General features: G+C 49.8%; 1 protein-coding gene across 6 annotated transcripts; it reads left to right on the forward strand.

The window, feature by feature from the left end:
• Positions 1-42: 42 nt before the first annotated feature.
• On the forward strand, positions 43-24054 carry Coq8b (coenzyme Q8B). 6 transcript variants are annotated; one of them, XM_015989237.3, is made up of 16 exons: positions 71-248; positions 2788-2854; positions 4079-4183; positions 4310-4429; positions 4572-4638; positions 6892-6969; positions 7715-7837; positions 7974-8059; positions 8733-8873; positions 8959-9040; positions 10312-10405; positions 16872-17013; positions 17123-17230; positions 18601-18666; positions 22716-22802; positions 23298-24054. In XM_015989237.3, exons 3-16 carry the CDS (start codon positions 4082-4084, stop codon positions 23598-23600), a joined length of 1599 nt encoding a protein of 532 aa, XP_015844723.1. In that variant the 5' UTR covers positions 71-248; positions 2788-2854; positions 4079-4081; the 3' UTR covers positions 23601-24054. The 6 variants fall into 6 exon arrangements, with proteins under 6 accessions (XP_006995897.1, XP_015844723.1, XP_042129065.1 ...); XM_006995835.4 differs by lacking the exon at positions 2788-2854 and having other exon boundaries at positions 43-248; XM_042273131.2 differs by lacking the exon at positions 2788-2854 and having other exon boundaries at positions 71-327.
• The last annotated feature ends 302 nt before the right edge of the window (positions 24055-24356 follow it).

Here is a 24356-nt window from a genome sequence, read left to right on the forward strand (position 1 = left end):
CAGGGAAAGCCCAAAACACCGCCCCCCACCGGATGTGACGCACGTGGGGCGGAACCTCGGCTGGCCCCGCGGGTCTCCCTGGGAAGGAGCTGTGTGCGCCTGGTGCTGGTGTGGGTCTAGGTCGCGCGTGGACCCTTTTCCCTACAGCACATCAGCCTTACTCCAACCCACGCACAAGTTCAGCCACGCATTCATTCAACATTCAGGGACAAGATGGACTTTCCAAAGACCTAAGAGACCCCACGGGCGTAAGTTTGAGTGCCTCCGCAGTCACTTCCCAGCCGCTACCTTGAGCGAGTGTCTTTACCTGCTTCTACTAAATTTCCCGTAAGAAACCTGATGTCTAGATGGGCACAGTGGTACAAGCCTGCAATCCCAGCACTTGGGAGGTGGACGCAGGAGGTCCAGGAGTTCAAGGTCATCTCTAGCTGCGTAGTCAGTCCCAAGTCTGGGGTACAAGAGACCTGTCACAACACACACACACACACACGAGGGGACTGAGATAACTCAGCAGGTCCATCGAGCCTGATGACCTGAGTTCTATCCCACGACCACATGGAGATTTATGCTCCCACCACACAGCACAAATAAATGTTCCGGGTTTTTGTTTTTAAAGAATTCCGGGGCTGGAGAGATATGGCTCAGCAGTTAAGAGCACTATTTGCCCCTGTAGAGGATTGGAGTTTGTTTTCCAGCACCCTCTATGGGGGCTGGCAGTCATCTGTAACTACAACTCCAGAGGATTGGATACCTTCTTCTGGCTGCCTGAGGGCATACACAGGGTACAAAGACATATATGCAGGCAAAAACACTCATACACATAAAATAAAAATAAGCCAGTGGGTGATGGTCCATGCCTTTGATCCCAGCACACGGGAGGTAGAGGCAGACCTGGTCTACAGACTGAGTTCCAGGACAGCCAGGGCTACACAGAGAAACCATGTCTCAAAAAATAAAAGAACATAAAATAAAATAAGAATAAATCTTTTTAGTCTTGGCCTGATAGCTCACACCCAGTACTCAGGAGGCAGAGGTAGACAGAACTCTGAGTTTATGCTAGTTCCAGGGCAGCCAGAGCTACATATAAAAACACTGTTTCAAAAATTAATAATGATAAATAGGTAAGTCCTCTTTTTTTCTTTTTTTAAGGAATTCTGAGGGCTGGAGAGTTGGCTCAGAGGTTAAGAGCCCTGGCTGCTCTTCCAGAGGACCCTGGTTAAATTCCCAGCAACCACATGGCAGATTACAACTGTCTGTAACTCCAGTCCAGAGGATCTGATGTACACAGATATACACATATGCAACTTTAAAATAAAACAAATCTTTTTTTTTTTTTTTTAAATTTTTTTTTTGGTTTTTCGAGACAGGGTTTCTCTGTGTAGCTTTGCGCCTTTCCTGGGACTCACTTGGTAGTCCAGGCTGGCCTCGAACTCACAGAGATCCACCTGGCTCTGCCTCCCGAGTGCTGGGATTAAAGGCGTGCGCCACCACCGCCCGGCAATAAAACAAATCTTAAGGAATTCCAGTGTTTAAAACAAGAAAGAAATCTCATGTCCAAACCATGAGTGATGGCACACTCCTATAATAGCAGCATTCTGGAGGCAGACACAAGGTGTTCACTAGCTCAACACCAACCTGAGCTACATGGTGAGAGCCTATCTCAAAAAAGCAGAGGCTGGGGATTTACCTTTGTGACAGAGCATATGTACAGGATTTTTAAATAACTAAATGAAGATGATCTCATGTCCTGAGGACTTATGTACCAGGAGGTGACACTAGGTCACTACCTCTGCCAATCACTTGACAGTAAGGGATGCGCAGTACAAGGTTGGTCTGTTACTTAGTTTTACTTTTGTGAATGTGTGTGTCTGTGTAGGTGCCTTTGGGGGCCAGAAGGGGGTGTCAGATCTGGAGCTGGGGTTACAGATGGCTGTAAGCTTCCCAGGGTGGACTCTCGAAACTGAACTCAGATCCTCTGGGAAAAAAGCAAGTGGTCTTAACTGCTGAGCCATCTCTCCAGCCCTGCCCACCCCCTTCCTTTTGATGCTGGGGATCACACATGCTCTATCACTGACATACGCCTCCAGCTCCTTTTCTTCTTTCATTTATTTTGAGGTAGGATCTCATGTAGCTCAGGCTAGTCTCAAACTCAAGGATGACCTTAAATTCTTGATCTTCCTGCCACTATCTTCCACATGCTGGGATTACAGACACGCACCACCATGGATGGCTCTGTGGTCCCAGTTCACGAGGGAGAACTTGGAGACTTCTGCCCTTCCCTAGCCTTTGTTTGTAATGTGTGCTATGAACTCGGGTATATGAAGTATGTGGTACAAGTCCATAGTGAGTCATGGCCCTGTAGGATTATTGTCTGAGGTGATTTTTCAGCCTATCCCTTATGGTGAGCAGTCTGCAGCTCCCGAGTCAGACCCTCGCCTTTGGAGGAGGACAGGAGGTACTTTCAGTCTTGAAATTGAGTCACCCATGTGAGGGACGTTGAGCACAGGCCCAAGGCTCCAGGATGAGTCATCTCGTCACAGGCTAATGAGAAGTCAGAGACGGGAACCGACCTCATACATTATACAAATTTGAGAACATGCAGTCCAGAGGCGGAGGAGGGCTCTTCTGAGGTCACAAAGCAAAGGGACAGACACAGGGAGCCCTAATTCCCGACAAAGAGGGTGGAGCTAGATAGAGAGAGGAAGGTGCAGTTAGGAACCCATCTGCAGTTTTCCCTCTCTTCCGTGGTGGGAAAGATGTCCCAACCACCAGCTGTTTCTATTCAAGACAAGAAGAATGAGTCAATTTTCCTCCATGCCAAGGCTCCTGACTCAGCACTGGGAATCTTGACTGAGTATGTTCTGGGAAATGTCAATCCTTCAGGAGACAGAGGGCCCCCACTGAGGCCATCTCCTGAGTGGGTGGGGGGTAGAGAGTAGGGTGCACAAGGGAACACAGGCACGGTATGCAGCCAAGGGGAGTTAAGTTGAAGGCCTGAGCGGGAAAACGGTTCATAAGCAAGGCAGTGGATTTAAATGTGCAAGGAAGGAGGCTGAGTGCCAGGATGTGGGTGTTGGTGCAGACTGGAGAGGCTCTGTGTGCAAGGAAAATGTTTGGAAGACTGTGTTCAGATTGCTGAGGGCGTGGCTCAGTGCTGTGGGATGGTGAACCTCAGTCTACAGCTCAGTGGTCGAGAAGCTTGCTTAGCATGCACGTGCACCAGGATTTGTACATCCACTGGCGGGGGGGGGGGGGAGGGGGGGGGTAGATATAAACACATAGGATAGCTTTTGAGCTCGTCAGAAGGAAATGTAGCTGGATGTTAATAGTGCAGACGTGCAATTTCAGGAGGTGGGAACTGGAGACAAGATCAGGAATTCAAGGGCATCCATCATTGGCTACAAGAGAGAGGGAAGAGATTGAAAGAAAAAAATGGGGAGGAGAGAAGGGGAGGATGCTTCCTATGCTTTCAAGAAAGACCATGGGTCTATCTGGTGCTCACGTGCTTACCGGCTGACCTTGAAGACCCACTGAGCCAATGCCTAGGCCCCACCCCATTGCCACGCCTCCTCACTCAGCAGGGTGTATTTTATACATGTCAGCAAGCTGCTGCGCTACCATTGGCTGGCTGGTCAGAGGGGGACGGGCGTGCAGATGTTCCCGGAAGCTCAAGAGGCCCGGCGTGTTCTACACTGGGAGCCTGAGCCTGGTGGACTGGGTGCTTAGCAACGGGGGAGGTGCCCCGTAACGGGGTGTTTTGGGGGGAACAGGGGAGGAATTGTGGATACTTAGCAGCGCAGGGTAAGGCGGTGCCTAGCAACAAGAGGAGCTCTGAGAAGTAGAGAGTAGTCCTGGAGGATCTGTGGGTGTCTAGCAACGGGGAGAACCCTAGCAACGGCGAGGCATATGATGCGAGAGGGGGGGTTGGGGAGGCGCTTAGGAAAAACCTGAATTCTTAGCAATGTGGGGGGTTAACTAGGAGAAACTTGGAAATCAATTAACGGGGAGAGGGGGGTTCAAAGAGGGGGCGAAACAGGGAGGCCCGGTCCTGTAACCCTTACTCCTTACTATCTCTTAGGCAATGCGGCTAGAGCTAGGGGCCGTGCTGCGCGGGACCCGTGGACTGCTGGGCGGCACTGTTCATCGGCCCTGGGGGGCCCTGGGGCTTAGGCCCCACTGGTGGGTAAGAGGCTGAGGAGGGGGCCCCCAAGGAAAAGAGTCTGAGGGAAGCTTGAGAGGGTAAAATGATAGAGAGGTATCCAAAAAGGAGGGCTAGCTCTCCACTCTACTAAAATCCACTTCTCTGCAGGGACCATGTAGGGGTTGTCGGGCCCAAAATGTTCATCAAGACCGGCCTGGAAGAGGCCTAAGTGAGGAGGACATTCGCAGGGCACGAGAGGCGCGCCTCAGGAAGGCACCCCGGCCCCAGGTATCATTGCTCCCTGCCCCTACCCCCTTGACACTGGCGGAGGCCACTGGACCCCGATCTTGAGGAAGGTGGCAGCAGGCTGGCAGGGCTCTTGTGCCACTCTGCCCACCTCCCCTGCCTCACGCCTCCTCCCCTTTCTCAGCTTAGTGATCGCTCTCGTGAACGCAAGGTGCCTGCCTCCCGCATCAGTCGTCTGGCCAGCTTTGGGGGTAGGTGTGGCTTGGGGGATCTTCATGTGACCTAGATCAGAGGCAACATTTGCAGGGTGAAGTAAGGGAAGGGATGAATCAGAGACAGGGTGAAAAGGGAGAGACCTGCAAATCCCAGAAAAATAGAAATGTAAACCTTAACATTTATTGAGAACCTGCAATGAGCAAGATCTTGTACAGTGTGTACTTTTTTCTATTGATGGAGGCCGAGGGGTGTGGGGGAATGTGGGTATATGGGGGGGGGGTGCGGGGGTGACCTGACTTTAGGTCCTGTAGCAGGATTGTTCAAACCTGTGTGAAATAAAGGGAGGTGTTGCAACCAACGTTTAAGAAAGGAGAGGAGGAGGAGGCCAGGCATCCATCTGTAATTTCAACAGAGAGAGAAAATAGCATAGAAGAAAATACAAATAAATATTGAATATGGATACGTATATGTTTATACACATGTGATCTTGTTTGATTTTGAGGCAGGGTTTCACTATGCAGCCCTAGCTGCCTGAAAACAGGCTGTCCTGGAACTCACAGATCAGCCTGCCGCCGCCTCCCAAGTGCTGGGATTAAAGGTGTGCTCCACCATGCACTCCCAACACCCCTCAACACACAAATGCTTTTTCTGATAATGTCTCCTGTAAGCTAGTCTGGCCTCAATGACCCTGAGCCTTCTCATCCACCTTCCAGGTGTTCAGAGAACAGGCCCTGCTCTCTACAGGTTATTATAATGTAGATCTCTCGTTCATCACAGGCCATAGCTCAGATGTTAAAGGTAGGCTCAGTTGAGCATTCTGCATAGAACCTGGGCAATGGTATGCCAGGTTTCAGGGAGAGGGATATTCTCATTTATGATTGGGAAATTTACTTCACTTCTCTGAGCCTCAGTTTCCCTTCCTACACAATGTGAGTTTTTCTGTCAAATACATTTCACAGAGGTGCAAGAACAAAACTGGGTAATACACGGGGCACACTGGCATCAGTGCACAGCATGGAGATGCGAAGGAGAACACAGCATACTTGGCAAATGCCACCTGCACGCTAGAGATGGGGGCAGTGGAAGAGGCATGGAGCCTAGCGTATCTTAGTCAAGGGCTGGAGAGATGGCTCAGAGGTTAAGAGCACTGGCTGCTCTTCCAGAGGTCCTGAGTTCAAGTCCCAGCTGTATGTATATATATATATATATATATATATATTTAAAGAACAAGAGTCAAAGTCTGGAGTGGTAGTACGCACCTTTAATCCCAACACTTGGGCAGAGGTAGGCAGATCTCTAAGTTCTAGGCCAACTTGGTCTATAGAGCCAGTTCCAGGCCAGCCAAGGGCTACACATTGAGTGCTTGTCTCCAAAAAATATACAAGAGGAGAATGAAAGCAGAAGAGAACATTAAAGGAGGGAATGAAGAATGGGCCTGGGTTATACCATATTGCAGAGAGAGGAAGCCATGGGAAATAAGTGACTTGGGCATAAAGAGAAGGGCTGAAAAGCAATTCCAGAATACAGCTTGGAGTTGACATCCCTGAGGCCCTGGGTTCCATCCCCAGAACTGCAAGGGGGAATATATAAATATAAATATATATATACATATATGTATGTGTGTGTGTGTGTGTGTGTGTGTGTGTGTGTGTGTGTGTGTGTATAGTTTTTATTTTCAAGACAGGCTTTCTCTGTGTAACAGTCTTGGCATCTTGGCTGTCCTGGGACTCTCTTTGTAGACCAGGCTGGCCTCAAACTCACTGAGATCTGCCTGCCCCTGCTTCCCGAGTGCTGGGACTAAAGGCGTGCGCCGCCGCCACCGCCGCCGCCGCCACCGCCACCGCCACCACCACCACCTGGTAAATAAATATGTATGTATAAAGGAATAAAAAAGTAAGGCCAAGTATGGTGGCATATGCTTAAAATCTCAGCACTGAGAGGTAAAAGCAGGAGAATCAGGAGTTCAAGGTAACATAGCGAGTTTTAGGCTAGACTAAAAAAGCCAGTTCCAGACCAGACTGGCCAACTTAGTAAGACCCTGTCTTATTATTATTTTTTTTTTTGTTAAGATGCTAGGGATGTGGAATTTTTGGTAGCATCTCTGAAACCCTGTGTTTAGTCAAAAGCACCAGAAGAAAAGAAAAGCTGGGGATGCAGCTCAGCTAGGAGGGTGCTTGCCTCCTAACCGAGTAACAAAAGGTCTCTAGACAGCCATCCGAGAGGCAGGAGTGAGGGTCTGAGAGAAGACCCCGGTACGCAGGCACAGCGCCTCCTTTCTTGTTCTTCAGGGCTGGCTGTGGGCTTGGGCCTGGGAGCACTGGCTGAGGTGACCAAGAAGTCGCTGCCAGGAGGAGGTCTGCAGCACAGTGAGTAAAACATCGTCACCTGTTCACCCAGCTCCTGGCCTCGAGGGCCGCTTACTAGTGATGGGCTGGGCCTGGGCCTGTGCGGCTAGGTAGTAAATTGTTTATCTAGCACACAGAAGTCACATGCTGACTGGTTGCCATGACCCATACCAGGTGACTCACAACTCCAGCTCCGAGGAATCCAGCGCCCTCTTCTGGCTGCTCCAGATTTCAGCACACACATGGCACACACACACACACACACACACACACACACACACACACACACAAATAAAAAAATTTTTTTTTCTTTTGAGACAGGATTTCTCTGTGTAACCCTGGCTGTCCTGAAACTCACTCTGTATCCCCGACTGCCCTTGAATTTACAGAGATCTTTCCCTGCTTCTGGCCTCCTGCTTACTAAAGATTACAGCTTTTTTTTTTTTTTTTTTTTTTTAAATTATCATTTCTTGCCTGTAATATCTGCACTCAGGAAGCAGAGGCAAGAGGGTTTTATGAATTCAAGGCTTTCTGAGCTACATTGTAGGTTTAGAAAACTGGAATGACATGTACACCATTAATCCCAGCACTCAGGAGGTAGAGGCAGAGAACTCTCCGTGAGTTTGAGGCCAGCCTTATCTACAGGGCTGTTACACAGAGAAACAAACAAACAACAAAAAAACCCAACCAACCAAACAGCAACAACAAAAAAGAAAAGGAAGGTTCTTTCTGTGCGCATGATACCGATGCTTACTTCTCGATACAGAGGCTGGCTCCGGATTGGGCTCCAGCCCATTCCTTTCCGAGGCCAACGCTGAGAGGATCGTGCAGACCTTATGTACAGTCCGGGGGGCTGCTCTCAAGATCGGCCAGATGCTCAGCATCCAGGGTACAGCATGACCCTCAACTCCTGACCTATGACCTCATTCCCACCCTACCCCACAGCAGAGAGCCCTGGTTTCAGGTACTCACACGGACCCCCACTCCATCTCCCTCACTATCCCCTCATCCCACTGTCTCCTAAGACAATAGCTTCATCAGCCCCCAGCTGCAGCAGATCTTCGAGAGAGTCCGCCAGAGTGCCGACTTCATGCCCCGCTGGCAGATGCTGGTGAGTATCCAGTTTGGGTGACTGGTGACTTGGTACCCCATGTCAGTAGACTGCATAAATCAACATAATCCACAAAGCACTCAGTTTATATTACTGAAGTTCTTAAACCTGTCCGTGTTACTCCACGAGTGACATGCAAGTGTGAGCTGTGATTAATTAGAGGAGATCATGCTAGGACATGATGCCACACACCTGTAATCCTAGCACTTGGAGATGGGAGCAGTAGGATCAGGAGTTCAAGGTCATCCTGGGCTACCTTAGACCCAGTCACAGACAAACAAACAAAATTAAAGGAGATTTTATCCATAAATAGGGTAGCATAACCCCTGGTGCCGAGCTGCTCTATAACTGTATGAGAGCCTGGGCTCCGGGCACTTGCCTGCCTCCTGTCTGTTCTGCTGCTCACCTGTGCTCCCTGAGCCACCTAAACATGCCAGAACCAAAGGAAGCCCGTCTTCATCTTCATCATGCCACTGTAGACTTAATGATTCGGGAATCTAATGAGGATGTTATCAGTCTTTATTAACAATCTCCCTGAGTCCTAGTTTTCACATCTGTAAAATGACTATCAGCCAAGGGTGAGCCCCGGGGTTGCTAACACAGGCCCTCAGTACAGGGAATAAACTCAGCTGACCGAAACTATGATGGTGACTGTCATGCTCACTCCCTTCAGAAAGTTCTAGAAGAGGAGCTGGGCAAGGACTGGCAGGAAAAAGTAGCTTCCCTGGAGGAAGTGCCCTTTGCTGCTGCCTCCATTGGACAAGTACACCAAGGCATGCTAAAGGATGGGACTGAGGTGGCTGTGAAGATCCAGGTGAGCAGGGAGGCTGGGCAGGAGTGGGGCGGGCACTGTGCTGCCCCTGTGTATGTGTGACTCCCGACCCCCTCCCTCCTGACAGTACCCAGGTGTTGCCCAGAGCATCCAGAGTGACGTGCAGAACCTACTGGCCCTACTCAAAATGAGTGTGGGCCTGCCAGAGGGTGAGTTGCCCTGTCTGTCCCCACCAAGGGAGGGATGCCTAAAGAGAGGAAGTGGGGCTATCCTGGGACAGCATCGAGAGTGTATACACATCACAGGGGTGACAAAAGGATGCCAAGCAGAGAAAGTTCAGTGAGAATGAGTGAATGTGGCATAGCTACAAAGAAACAAGCCCAGATTAAATGCACAGACAGACAGACAGACTGGTGTGCAGTGTGCAGGGAACCACAGAAGCAGCAGAGAGAAGCTAGTGGGCAGCACCTTTGTGTTGCGTCCCGTGAGCGATCACCTGTAGAAGACAGAGCACGGCATGCTTGTGGGGAAGAGAGGAAGTAGAGATGCAGACAGGCCTAGAAGTGAGAAGAGAGGAGAGGCAGTGTGAGTTTAGCATAAACAAGAGGCCGAAGACGGCTAGGGATGGAGCCAGGAGAGTGCTAGGCCGGCGTGCACGAAGCCCAGGGTTGAGCTCTGATACCCAATAGGGTGTGGTGGGGCAGGCATACAGGACCCCCACACTCAGGAGGGAAAGGTGGGAAGATCGGAAGTTCAAGGTCATCCTTGGCTAAACAGTGGGTGAAAAGAGCTGCAGTTCCCATGACAGTGCCAAACCCAGGAGACAGACTTCCACAGAGACCACAGTTGTGGGAAAGACAGAGGGAAGGCGAACCCAAGATGAGGTGGGTAAACTGGGTCTGGTGGCTCACATTTGTAATCTTAGCACAGGGAATCTGAGGCAGGAGGATTGCTGAAAGTTGGGTCAACCCTGGACTACATAGAGAGACCCTTTCACAAATGCAAAGCCAAGAATGGTAGCATGTCTATAATCCCAGTATTTGGGAGGTGGAAACAGGAGGGTCAGGAGTTCAGAGTCAGCCTTGTCTGCATATTGAGTTGAAGGCCAGCCTGGGCTACGTGAGAGCCTGTCTTTAAAAAAAAGGAGAATGAAGCCGGGCAGTGGTGGTGCACGCCTTTAATCCCAGCACTCGGGAGGCAGAGGCAGGCGGATCTCTGTGAGTTCGAGGCCAGCTTGGGCTACAGAGTGAGTTCCAGGAAAGGCGCAAAGCTACGAAGAGAAACCCTGTCTCGAAAAACAAAAACAAAAACAAAAAAAAAAAAGGGAGGAATGAAAAAAAGGGGGTAAAAGTCAAGAACAGAGTGCATGGGACAGTGAGAGCCACAGAAGGAGAAATGTGTAAGGAAGCAGAGAGGACGGGCACATGGGAGCCGGGGACAGGCAGCCATCCTCAGCTACCATCCCTCCACCCCACCCCAGGGCTGTTTGCTGAGCAGAGCCTGCAGACCTTGCAGCAAGAGCTGGCGTGGGAGTGTGACTACCGAAGAGAGGCTGCTTGTGCCCAGACCTTCAGGTAAGCCGACACCCCCAGGCGGCTCTGGGGGCGGGGGGAGGGCAACAGGCAGAGGGGTGGTGGACGATGGGACTCCTTCCCGGCAGCAGTCTCCCTCCCTCCCATCTGGACTGGCCTGGATGGAAGTACTCTCTAGCCTCCGGCAGTCTTCATCTTCACATGGCACAGCAGACTTTCTCTCTCTTTGGTCTTTTATCTATCCATCCATTCCTTATTCTTGCATGCTCTCTGGGGGCTGCACAGGTCACTTCTCTCAGAGTGTCATATCTGCTGTGGTCTCACAAAGGGGTTCAATTGCACCATGAGGTGCAGATAGGCCTGCTAGCCTGAGGAAGGGTAAGCATTCTGCAGCATCAGGGCCAGAGGACACCAGCTCCTTCTCCACAATAGGCAGAAAAAAAACAGTGTCAACATCTGGGAAGCCAGGGTCCATCTCACTATATAGTTCCTGCTGGCCTGGACCTTGAACTTATAGAGATCCACCTTTGTCTCCTCAGTACTGAGATTAAAGGCATGCACCACCATGCCAGCTCAACCTTATTCATTTTTAAATTTTATTTTAAACCAGGCATAGTAAGGTACACCATTAATCTTACCACTTGGCAGTCAGAGGCAGGTGGGTTTCTGTAAGTTCAAGGCCAGCCTCATCTACATAGAGAGTTCCAGGCCAGCCAGGGCTACATAATGAGACTGTTTCAAAACACCAACAAAAACTCCAAGAAATTTTTTAGTTTGTTTTGTATATGGATTTCTTTTCTTTTCTTTGTACGTGCATATGTGTCTGTGCACCACATGGATGCAGTGCCCACAGAGACCAGAAGAGGGTTTGAGTCCTCCTGGAACTGGAATTATAGATGGCTGTGAGTCACTAGGTGGATGCTGGGAACCAAATCTGGGTCTTCTGGAAGAGCAGCCAGTGCTTCTTACAGGAACCATCTATCCAGCCCTTCCGCCTTCTTTTTTGAGATTGAATCTCTTGCTGAAACTAGAACTCCCTGATTGGACTGACTGGCTGGCTGGTGGACCCAGGGATCCTCCTGTGTCTGTCTCCTTGGTGTTGGGATTACAGGTGCATAGTACCTTTTTTTATTTGTGACTGTTTACAGGGTTCTGGGGTCAAACTCTAGTCCTCCTGCTGTGTGGCAAGCTGCTTACCCACTGAGCCATGTCCTTAGTTCCTAAGGAGCCCTATGTCCACATACCCAGCAACCCTACCATCAGCCTTCTTGATAAATTCTATATGGACATGTATATTGTTGTATACCATCAGAGTTTTCTAGAATGCTTAAAGCACCAATGTGTACACATCCCAGCCTAGGAACCCAAATCTATCCGATCTGTCCAGCAAGGTGGACAGACAAGTTATGGTGGTTTTATTTTTGTTTTTGAGATAGGGTCTCACTATGTAGCCCTAGCTGACCTTGAACTTGCTCCAATCATTCTGACTCTGCCTCCCAAGTGCTGGGATTACAGGCATGCCCCATACCTGGCTTTTATGGTGTTTTCAATTACCAGTTGAATCTTTAAAAAAAAAAATTTATTTATTTATTTTAGTTATTTTAAATGTGAGACTTTAGATTCCGCTGGAGCTGGCATTATAGGCAGTTGTGAACACCCTAAGGTGAGCACTGGGAACAGAACTGGAGTCCTCTGGAAGAACAGCAAACATGCTCCCAACTGCTGAGCCATCTCTCTAGCCAACTCCCCTTCTCCCCCGCCCCCCTTATTTTTTGAGACAGGATCTCAGTATGCAGCCTGAGCTGTTCTCAAACTCTCTGTGTGCCTGGGACGGCTTTGCGCTCCTGAGCCTGCTGCCTCCGCCCGCCTCTTCACCGCGTGTGCCGCCACATCCGGGTCTCAATGGCAGACCGTATGAAGCGGAAAATGAACAGACTATAGCTATACAGAACAGTGTGGCTGTATCTTGGAATTATGGTCATGTGTAACAATTAAGGACAACTCAAGTCTGAGGGTGTAGCTAGTGGGTGTTTGCATAGCATATGTCGTGCTCTGGGTTCGATCCCCAGCATCACATAATCCAGGTATGGTGGCTCATGCCTATAATCCTAACACTCAGGAGATGGAAACTGCAAGATTAGAAGTTCAAGGTCATCCTCTGCAACACAGCTGAGTCAGAGGCAGCCTGGGCTATATGAGACACCATCTCAAAAAGCAAAAAAAAAAACAAAAAACAAGAGGCACCTTGAGAGGAACCCCTACCGTATGGTTCACGAGTCTGCTATGACTCCCAGCATGACTCCAGGCTCAGGAGACAGGGTGAGGAGACAATCCAGACAAGAGTCATTCAAAAAGCGTGCCCTGGACCCTGATGAATTTGGGATTCAGTCTCGGGTCAGCCCTTACCAGGCTGTAAGGCTTATCAGGTGGCCTGATTCTGTACAGTGGCCTCAGGAGAGCGTTCTCATAGGGGAGGTGTACTGATTAAATGCTGAGGACAGCCCTGGCTCTTGAGAAGTAGAGCCAGTATCAGAGACCACATAAACTAGGACTAAACGCCAGCCCAAAGCAGGACACTGCAGAGCCGAGTGACACGGGATGACAGACCAGAGCAGCCCCATGTGGGATCTGAGGACATTTTCCCAGGATCCCCCAAAGCCTTCCTCATACCTCTGGTACCTTCCCATCTGCCTGTTCCCAACATCCCCACAGGCCCTCACTCACCCCTGGTCTACCTGGACACATGTCCCTCAGTTTATCACTCATCCCTCTGTTGGCCTGAGGCTGGCTCTGTCACCCATCTACCCACACCAGCATGTCCAGTACCAAAGAAGGACTTCTGTCTTTATCGGGGAGGTGATGTCTGTACAGGTGTGTTCATGTATGTTCAAGGCATGTGGATGCTAGAGAACAGCCCTAGTTAGGTCCCACCTGTTTTTGAGACAGCTCCTCTCTCTGGCCCAGAACTCGACAGGCAGGTTAGCCTGCTGCCCATTGAGCCCCAGGGACCACCTGTTGCTGCTTCCCCACGTCTGGGACTACAGTCGTGTGCACCACACTCAACCCATGGGTGCCGGTGATAAACTTGGGTCCTCATGCTTATGTGGTATCTTATTCACGGAGCCATCTCCTTGGCCCTTTGTTGTTTTTTTGGGGCTAGAATGCCATGTAGCCCAGACTAGCCTCATAGTCCCTATCTGGCTGAGGACACCCTTGAACTCACCTGGTGAACTCAACAGTCTACCACTGAGACCCTGGTGTGGTGTACATGCTGGATTGTAAGCATGTACACCACACCAGGGTCTCAATGGTAGACTGGTCTATGACAGGGAACACTCCCACAGTAATGTTGCGACTGTCTACCTGCTGAAATAGGTACTCCTGGGAGGGAAGCGTATGTATAGCACGCATATCCTTTTTGCCTCCAGCTCCCAGCTGCTGAGATTACCAGCATCCACCACCACATCTAGGTCAGAAAAGGATTCTTCAATTTATTTACCACTGTTCAGAGTACAGGACCCTCCTGCATCTACAGGGGACAAATTCCTAGACACCCTTAGTTAGTTACAAACCCTGCGTAGACTGTTTTTGTCCCTGTACGTATGTATGTAGAAGTCAGACTTACAAATTAGGGACAGTGTTTTCTGCTGCAACATGTTGATATTTCTAGGAAGATTTCTATTTCAGGCTTTTGCCCACAAATTGAATACCTTTCACCTTTGTTCAGGCTGTCATCCTCCTGCCTCAGCCTTCTGAATGCTGGGGCTAGAGGCCTATGCTACTTTTCACGGTGCCTTACTCGCCTTAAGCAAGCATTTGTATGCATTGTGGGTGTAACTTTTGCAGCTTGTAGTAGAACTAGCACAGAGTTCTCTTCCTCACAGTTTCACAGGTAGATTTGTTCTCACTAGGAATCTTAATGGACTGTGTTTTTTTCCTCATTGAACCTGAGCATTTTGTCTTCACTTAAAGAAAGTACTCTACGGGCTGCTGAGATGGCTGCTCCGGTTAAAAGACCTTGCCACCAAGCCTGATCACCCGAGCTTGATCCCTGGGACCCACATCATGGGAAGAGAGAACTAATACCACAGAGTAGTCCTCTGTCATCCATGCATGCTCCATGGCATGTGTGTGTCAGTCAGTCAGACAGACAGACAGACAGACAGAAACACACACACACTCATGCACACACACAGATACGCACTAAATAAATATTTAAAAAATGAGAAAAAATTAACCCATCATCACCTTCCTGTAAGCAGCCCTAATGAAGCTCATTAAAAAAAAAAAAGTGGTTAAGAGCACTGGCTGCTCTTCCAGAGGACCCCGGTTCAATTCCCAGCACCCACATGGTGGCTCACAGCTGTCTGTAAGTCCAAGATCTGACACCGTCACACAGACATACAAGCAGGCAAGGCAACAATGCACATAAAATAATAAATTTTTAAAAATGCCATGGAAGTAGGAGGACACATTGTAAGGGGGGAACAAACGGGGATGGGAGGGACGAGAGAGGGTAACAGTGAGGTGACTGAAATACATCGTGTGTGTGTGTGTGTGTGTGTGTGTGTGTGTGTGTGTGTGTGTGTGTGTGAAAGTGCCATAGTGAAACCCATTGTTTATGATTAATATATACTAATTAAAAAGGCAAAAATCATTTTAGAAAAAGAGGAAAAAGCTGGGTGGTGGTGGCGTACACCTTTAATCCCAGCACTTGGGAGGCAGAGCCAGACAGATCTCTGTGAGTTCGAGGCCAGCCTGGTCTACAGAGCGAGATCCAGGACAGACTCCAAAACTACATAGAGAAATCCTGTCTCGAAAAAACCACACTCACGCACACACAACACACACACACATAAAAACTGAGGAAAAAGCATTTTATGCTTTTCATTGACATATCTGAGATGCCAGCATTACTCTCTTGCTTTGGAACCATTATTAAATAAAATAAAGGTGATTTGAATACTGCCATTGAAATATTCAACAGTCAACCTGCTAAAATGGCTAAGGACTCTCAGAAGGGAAGTGTATTACCATGAATACCATGCTTATACTGGACAAGTAGGTGATTCCTGTTCCAAACAGGGTGGGGTTAATTTTTATCATACTGCTCAGAATAGTATGCAATTTAAAATTTGTAAATTTAAAACTGGACTTTTCCTTCCTTCCTCCCTCCCTCCCTTCCTCCCTCCCGTCCTTCCTTCCTCTTTTTTTTTCCCCCTGAGACAGGGTTTCTTTGTATGGCCTTAACTGTGATCTCGCTCTGTAGCCCAGGCTGGTCTCAAATTCACAGAGATCTGCCTGCCTCTGCCTCCCAAGTGATGGGACTAAAGGTGTGGGTCACCACTCAGCAGGAATTTTCTTTTTTTAATTTATATTTATTTTTACTTTATGGGTACAGATGTTTTGCTTGTGCACCTTGAACATGCAGTGCACTCAAAAGCCAGAAGAGGGCATCAGGTCCCCGGGACTGACATTCTAGACAGTTGTGAACTACGTGGGTGGTGGGAGTTGAACTCAGGCTCCCTGGAAGACCAGCTAGTGCTCTTAACTGTTGAGCAGTCTCTCCAGCTCACTTCTTTTTTCTCTCGCTTGCTTACCTGCTTTTTGAAACAGCATTTTATCATGTGCCCTAGCTGACCTGGAATGTTCTGTGTCACAGAGGCTGACCTTGAAGTCCTGACCTCCTGCCTCCACTCCCCAGTGCTAGGTTTACAGACATGCACTACCACATCCAGCTTAGACCAAGGTTTACCACAAGTAACTGAAACTCTTTAGTGACTCCAAGGAGTAACTGGTGACTATCAGTGTAGAGCCATAGACTTAAAAACTTAAAAAAAAAAAAATTGTAATATGTATCATTGAGTGTTGTGTGTACATGTGCATACACTCCAGTGTGTGCATGCTACAGCATGCATGTGGGGATCAGAGGACAACTTTAGGAATATGTGGGCCCTGGAATCAAACTCAGGTCATATGCCACAAGTGCCTTTATTTATTCTCTAAGCCATCTCACTGGCTATACACTAGTTGTTTTGTTCTTGTTGCTTTTGTTTTTAGACAGGGTTTCTCTGTGTAGCCCTGGCTGTCCTGGAACTCGCTCTGTAGCCCAAGCTGGCCTCGAACTCACAGAGATCCACCTGCCTCTGCCTCCCAAGTGCTGGGATTAAAGGCGTGCGCCACCACCGCCCGGCTAAACTAGTTATTTTTAAGAGATGCATGAACTAAATTTTCTGAGCTCACCATCGAGTCAGCAGAAGTCAGAGAAGGATTGGTAGGAGGGAAGTGGTAGCTGGGTCTCCAGCAACATGCAGTAAAAGACAAGGCAATACAACAATGTCTGTTAAATGCCAGTCACCCAAGGCAGCCAAGCCAGAGAAGTGGGAAGGAAAGGAAAGCCTAGAGCAGCGAGGTCTGAAGGGCCTCTCAGTAAAACAGCCAGTTCAAACCCAGCCTCTGCTCTCTAAAGCATGGAGTTTCTCTCATCCTCGCCTTCTTCCTGCCTCAGGAAGCTCTTGGCGGACGACCCCTTCTTCCGGGTGCCAGCTGTGATACAGGAGCTGTGCACTACACGTGTGCTGGGCATGGAGCTGGCTGGGGGGATCCCTCTAGACCAGTGCCAAGGCCTGAGTCAGGACATCCGGAATCAGGTACGTCTCCTTTTGGGACGGAAAGGGAGAAGGGCCAGGCACAAACTTTCTCCCTTGGCCAGGAGGACCAGGCAGAACCCCCCATTGAGATGTCTTCTTCCTCCTTCAGATTTGCTTTCAGCTCCTGAGGCTGTGTCTGAGGGAACTGTTTGAGTTCAGATTCATGCAGACAGATCCCAACTGGGCCAACTTCCTGTACGATGCCTCCAGCCACCAGGTTGGTTCCTTGGGGTGTGAATCAGGGTACATCAGTTCTTGTAGGCAGAACACCCATACACATACAATAAATCTTTTAAAATTATAAATATATTTTTTAAATATAAATAAACCAAATACCATGATGGGGAAAACTACAAGCCATGTAGGCCCCAAGTACAAATTACAGGACAGTTATAGTAAACACTATTGAAAGTTTTCTGGCACTCACTATGTAGCCTAGGTCAGCACTGAATTCATAATCCTTCTGCTTGTTTGGAATTGCAGACATGTGTCCCCAGGCCTGGCTTCTCTGTATATATAAAGCTTTAAATTATAGAACTATTATTAGGCATGATCTGTACCTACATATGAATGTAGAGGATGTGCATAGAGATTTCAGGAAAAAATTTTAATTTTTAAAATTATTATCTTAGAATTTCTGTGTATGGGTGTTTTGCCTGCATGTATACTATGTGCCATGTGTGTGCAATGCCTGAGAAGGACAGAAGAAGGCGTTGGATCCCCTGGAACTGGAGTTAGAGACAGCTAATGTGGGTGCTCGGGAATGGAACCCGAGTCCTCTGAAAGACCAGCAAGTGTTCTTAACTACTGAGCCATCTCTCCAGTACTCAGGAAATTATTTAATGATATTAGTTTCAGGAATTGATAACCCTGGAGAAGGTCCTGGGAGCATATAGGTGAGGGAGGAATAAACCTGTGTGGGTGGTGTTCATATTTAAGCTGAGGAGTAGGACTTGTAGGTATTCACTTACTTTTTCAGATGTCTTATTCTCTTAGTTATTTTATGGGCCCAAGATTTGCATTTGAGGCAAATAAGCTGGGTATGATGGCTCACGTCTGTAATTGTAGCACTCAGGAGGCAGAGGCAGCCTTGACTACATAGTGAGAATGAACTGTTTCAAAAAACAACAAAAAGAAGGCTAGCACTAAAGCTCAGTCTTAGAGCACCTGCCTAGAATGCATCAGTGGGGAGCTGCTGGGGGAGAGCACCTGCCTAGAATGCACCAGTGGGGAGCAGCTGGGGGAGAGCACCTGCCTAGAATGCACCAGTGGGGAGCACCTGGGGGAGAGCACCTGCCTAGAATGAACCAGTGGGGAGCACCTGGGGGAGAGCACCTGCCTAGAATGCACCAGTGGGAGGCTAGGGCTGTGGCTCAACCACAGAGGCCTTGCCTCATATCCACAAACAAGAGCCTGGGTGTATGGCCTGGTGATACAGTGTTTGCCCTTAGTCACCAGTGAGGGTCTAAAGGTGTGGCTGAATAGTGGGAGTGGGGCTGCAGGGGAGAGGAACATGGGTCCTGGCTACTTCAGTTGAAAGTGAGGATATCAGCCTCTCCCCATATTCCTGTCACCCATTGTTCCCAGGTGACATTACTGGACTTTGGTGCAAGCCGGGCATTTGGAACAGAATTCACAGACCATTACATTGAGGTGAGTACCCCCATCCCTGGGGCTTCTGAAGGGCCAAAGCTCAAGCTAGATAGTGAGGACAGGGTAAGAGGGAAATGTGAACTGGAACTAAGAAATATGGCCTTCAAGATGGTTCACACTAGCGTGCCTGCTGCCCTGACTGCGATTCCTGGAACCCACATGGAGGAGGGAGGGGACTGATTCCCTCAACACTTGTGTGTGGTACATCCACTTGCCACAGCCCCGATTCTCTCTCTCTCTCTCTCTCTCTCTCTCTCTCTCTCTCTCTCTCTCTCTCTCTCTCTCTCAACTTTAAAAGAAATAACAAATAAGCCAGGCCTGGTAGCTACTGAGGAGGCCAAGGGAAGATGACTGATTGCAAGTTCAGAGCCTGCCTATGCTACAGGTGAGTTCAAGGCCAGCCAGCCTGAGCAACCTAGTGAGACCCTGTCTCAAAATAAAAGTAAAAACGGGCTAGGACTGTAGCTTCATAGTAGGGCACTTCCATTGGCTCCACCAGTGAGGGGCATGATGGAGGCAGAGCACTCACCTAGAATCTACCAGAGGCTCTGAGTGTTGTTCAGCGGTGGGGTGCTTGCTTAGTATCCACAATTTCCTAGAGGCCAGATGTGGCACACGCCTTTAATCTCAGCATTCAGGAGCAGAAGCAAGTGGATCCCTGTGAGCTCCAGACCAGCCAAGACTACATAGTGAGACTCTATTATAGTAATATTAATAATAGCTAATAACCATCAACCACTTAGTATTATTACAAGTAGTATATAATTGAAAGCGGCCAGGGCCACTCGGAGTCCCATTTTACAGGTGAAGAACTGAGGCTTAGAAAGCAATTCCCCAAAATCCTAGCATGCCTGTGAGTTGCAGATAGTCTGGGTTCAGAGCCATGATCTAGCCCTTGCTCAGCCCTCTTCTGAGAGAAGGACCAGAGATTGCCACCCTGTCCAGGATCTCGACATCCAGCCTGCACCTCACAGGACGTTGTAGCTCCTCAGGGAATACTTCCTCACCTACTTGGTTCTTCCATTTCTTCCTTCTAAGTCAGTCCGTCTCAGAGGCTACAGAGACATGCAGCTGGGGTTTCCCATTCTTCTAGCTGTCACTTCAGACATTCTCTGACATCCCCTTGGTGCCAAGCCCTACTCCCCGGCCCCAGTCTCCCCATCACAGAGCTCACCGTCTGTGTCCTACAGTAGTGCGACAGTTAAGGACGTAGAGGGTTAGGGCTAGGCTGAGAAATGGAGGGCATTGTGAGAGTCTAGAAGAACCTGTCCCAGATTGAGGATCCAAGAAAGGCTTCCTGGAGGAGGAGATTTTGAGCTGAGAGCTAAGGGATGCAAAGGACAGTCGGTAAGAAGCTAGAAGGACATCCAGATAAATGTGCAAAGGTCAAGAGTCACCTTTGTCACTGTTCTGTTGCTGTGAAGATACCATGACCAAAGCAACTTTTTGTTTGTTTGTTTGTTTTGTTTTGTTTTTTTGAGACAGGGTTTCTGAAACTGTGTAGTTTTAATGCCTGTCCTGGATCTCGCTCTGTAGACCAGGCTGGCCTCGAACTCACAGAGATCCCCCTGCCTCTGCCTCCCGAGTGCTGGGGTTAAAGGTGTGCGCCACCACTCCCCAGCAAGGCAACTCTTATAAAGGAAAGCATTTAATTGGGGACTTCCTACAGTTTCAGGGGCTTAGTCTGTTATGATCACAGCATGGAGCATGGCAGCAGGCCGGTGTGATGCAAGCTAAGAGCTACATCCTGATCCACAGGCAGAGAGAGGAGAGAGAAACAGTCAGAGAGACCGGGTCTGGCATGAACTTTTGACATCTCAAGCCCACACCACACCCACCCCTGTGACATACGTCCTCCATACCTCTTTTTTTTTTTTTTTTTTTTTTTTTTTTTTTTTTTTTTTTTTGCGGGAGGGGAATGTTCAAGACATGGTTTCTTTGTGTAGCCCTGCCGTCCTGAAACTCACTCTGTAGACCAGGCTGGCCTCGAACTCACAGAGATAGGCCTGCCTCTGCCTCTTGAGTGCTGAGAGTCAAGGTGTCCAACACCACCTGGCTAAGGCCATGCATTTTAATCTTTGTAATCCTTTCAAAGAGTTCTACTCCCTGGTGACTAAACATTCAAATATATGAGCCTATGGGGCCATTCTTATTCAAATGACCAAAGGAGGGAATTTAGGAAAATCCTTTCTGCCTGCTGGCGCTTCTGAACAGAAATGGTCATTTAGGGGCTGGAGAGATGGCTCAGCAGTTAAAGTATTTGCTGGCCTTACAGAGGACCCAGAGACCTAGTCACTGTAATAGTGTTGTGAAGAAACACCATTACCAAGGCAACTTATAAAAGAAAGCATTTGATTGGGGGCTGGCTTGCAGTTTCAGAGGGTGAGTCCATGACCGTCAAGGCGTGAGTGTGGCAGCAGGCTGGGAGGAAGAACCATCCATTTTCCATGGACACCCCCTTCCAAAAACCACCTTAACCTTTTCAAATAAAACAAACAACAACAAAACCAAAACTGTTGGTTGGGTGTGGTAGCCGATAATCAGAGTACTTGAGACAGGACAGGACAGGAGAATCATGAATTCAAGGCCAGCCTGGGTTTCATAGTGAAACCCTGTTTGTTTATTTTTAGGTGCATTGTGTGTGTACACACGTATGTATATATGTGTATACACACACACACACACATACATACACACGTGTGTTATATATACACACATACATGCATACGTGCACACACACGTATGTATATATGTATACACACACACACACACACACACACACACACACATACACCATGTGCTCGCATGCACCATGGGACACATGAGGAGGTCAGAGGAACATCTGCTGGAATCAGTTCTCTTTGCACCATGTGGGATCTGTGGGGCCTGAGGATCAAATTCGGGTCATCAGGCTTATCAGCGCCTTTAACAGCTGAGCTATCTTTTAAAAAAGAAAAAGGAAATTTATATGGAACTCTAACAGATGGCCAGACAGCCACAGGCAGGGGGAGCTACAACAGCATTATTCCCTCCCAAAGAAAAGAGCAATGCAGTGGGTCGGGGCTGGACAGACTCCTCTCCCTGCCCTGAGCCGGCCTCTTCTGCACAGGGGCCCAGGGAGAGCCAGCGAGAGCCAGTGACAGCTAGAGTAGCCTGCGGTGCGGGCACAGTGCTGAGCCCCACACAGTGATCCCAGGAACCAGAGTTCCTCACTCCATTTAATAGATGAGAAAGTAGAGGCCCCCCACAGGTCCTAGCATCCTCTGAACCCCAGCAACTGGTACAGGTACTTCGGAGTCTCCCTCTACAGGACTGGACGGGAACTGAGCTCCACAGCAAGGCTAATTAGGGGCACCCTGAGTGCTGTGTCTCATGCCCAGTGTAACTGGACCCATCTAGAATCCCTACACCCAGGGGGCTAGAAATCCAGTGGGGGCGATGGCGCTCTGGCAACCTGAGACACCGTTGGGTTGTTCCATTCTTGGCTGGTGTCTGGACCCATCAACAGATGGGCCACTGGGCCACTCATGCTGGAGCTTGCAGACAGTTCTGCCTTCGCAGTGGGTGGCAGTGCCCTGGCCATTGCCACCCGCAGGCTCTCACCATTCTTGAGGGAGATACAGCAGGGACAGAGTAGGGAGGGAGAAGCTTCTAGAAAGAGTCAGTCAGTGAAAATGGAGGTGGATCCAGGTTGGGCAAGATATCCCCTCCCTGCTCTCTTCCTCCCTTCCTCCTTTCCTTTTTAACAGTGTTACCTGGTAGTCCAGGCTGGCTTCGAACTCATAACCCTGACCAGCCTCCTGAGTACTGGGATTGTAGGGATGCACTGCTATCAGCCTCTGGCTGGTATTTCCTATTGTCTAGACCCTCCCTTGTAGTCTGGTGTGATGGTGCAGACCCATAATCCTTCAACTCCTGCAGCTGGAGGCAGGGAGATCAGGAGTTCACGGGGTGAGGTCAAGACAGTGTAGGCTATGTCAGACTGCCTCAAAACAAACAGAACCCCAAAGCCTCCCTTGACCGCACTGGTCTGTCCTCTCACACCCCAGGTGGTGAAGGCTGCTGCTGATGGAGACAGAGATCGAGTCCTGAAGAAATCCCAGGATCTCAAATTCCTCACGGGCTTTGAAACCAAGGTCGGTTGCCACTGAGCAGAAGGGGCTGGTGTGTTTGCTGCTGTGTCTTCTTTAGGGGGCTAGTGTCTTTTGGGAGTGGAGGATGCAGGGGGAGGGGGAGGGGGAGCACAGACTGTGTTTCTATCCCAGGGGAGACTAGTCTATACTGAGGAGCCCCGGGGTGGATCGGAGGGTGTGGCTACTCGGGGAGCACTATTTCTATTCTGGGGATCCTAGGTTTGAGGAGCCGAGAGGCTACTTGTCTGTAGAAAGCCTGGGCTCTTTGAGAGTAACTGGGGGTGTTGAGGATAGCCAGTGACTACTTATTACTCCTAGGGGATATTGGGCTAGCAATACAAGTCCTCCACCACTAACCCCGCCCCAGCCCAGCCCCTCACTGGTGGATTCTAGGCAAGCTCTGCCAGTGAGTCACGCCCCAGCCCTTGCAGTTTGCCTCTTCTGAAGTAATCAGAGGACATTGTGTCTGTCTGGATGCATCTGCCATCCCCACCCTAGGCATTCTCCGACGCCCACGTGGAGGCAGTGATGATCCTGGGGGAGCCCTTTGCTGCCTCCAGTCCCTACGACTTCGGAGCTGGAGAGACGGCCCGCCGAATCCAGGGCCTCATCCCGGTGATGCTCCGGCACCGGCTGCGCCCACCCCCTGAGGAGACCTACGCCCTGCACCGCAAGCTAGCTGGGGCTTTCTTAGCCTGTGCTCGTCTCCACGCCCACATCGCCTGCCGGGACCTCTTCCAAGACACCTACCACCGTTACTGGGCCAGTCGCCAGGCACTGCCACTGCCAGCAGCCTCCTGACTAGAAGGACCTCCCTGCCGACCCCCATGACAGACTCCATCCGGGGATACCAGCACCACAGCGGGCGGTCCTCTGTTCCGGCTCTTGCCCCCTCCCCCTCTGTCCTGGCTCCAGAGCCTAGTTCCTTGCCTTGGATCTTCGGGCCCCTGGAGTTAGCTCCCTGACCAAAGTGGGCATCCTGGAATTCTAAAGCTGGCAGTCAGCAGATTCCTGCCTTCATCTAAGTGAGCCCTTGGTCCTTTCATGGGGTTCACTGTCGTCTGGAGGGGGCGCCCCTCGGCCGCGGGTCTCCCAGGATCCGCAGGAGAAAGGGGAGATGGTGGCTGTTGGAGGCGGTCCTCACCTTTGCCTCCCTCGCTCTACCAGCTGCCTTCTTCCGGGGTTCCAGCCTGTGTATTGGAGGATGGGGGTGGGTGCCGATCCTTCTCTCCGAATAAAGGCACCCTTTCCCTTCCCCCCAGTTCTTTTCTCTCTGCACTAAGGGGGAGGAGCTCACAAGGCGGCTCCAGGTGCAGATGGCCAGACCCCCCCCCCTTGTCTAGGGCCATCTGTTGCGGGGAACCTCCTCCACCCCCCCTCCACGTGCTGACCACCTGCTCCAGGGCTGTGGCAGCTGAGAAGTAGCCTCCTATCACACGAACTCGCCCCCCACCCCCAGCTTCAGGCTCCCTCCTGACAACCTCGCCTTTGCTAATGGGCCCTAATGCCCCTACCAGCTGCTTTGCCAAACCCACAAGACCGGAGTGGGGGTGCAGC

This window comes from Peromyscus maniculatus, chromosome 1 (genome assembly GCF_049852395.1).
Source record: "Peromyscus maniculatus bairdii isolate BWxNUB_F1_BW_parent chromosome 1, HU_Pman_BW_mat_3.1, whole genome shotgun sequence".
Classification (NCBI taxonomy): Eukaryota; Metazoa; Chordata; class Mammalia; order Rodentia; family Cricetidae; genus Peromyscus; species Peromyscus maniculatus.

Excerpts from the sequence above, each read along its gene's own strand:
- Coq8b (XM_006995835.4), top strand. The coding sequence starts at position 4,082 with ATGCGGCTAGAGCTAGGGGCCGTGCTGCGCGGGACCCGTGGACTGCTG. Across the intron at positions 6,970-7,714 it reads AGGAGGAGGTCTGCAGCACA|AGGCTGGCTCCGGATTGGGC; the intron begins GTGAGTAAAACA and ends TTCTCGATACAG. Across the intron at positions 7,838-7,973 it reads CCAGATGCTCAGCATCCAGG|ACAATAGCTTCATCAGCCCC; the intron begins GTACAGCATGAC and ends CTGTCTCCTAAG.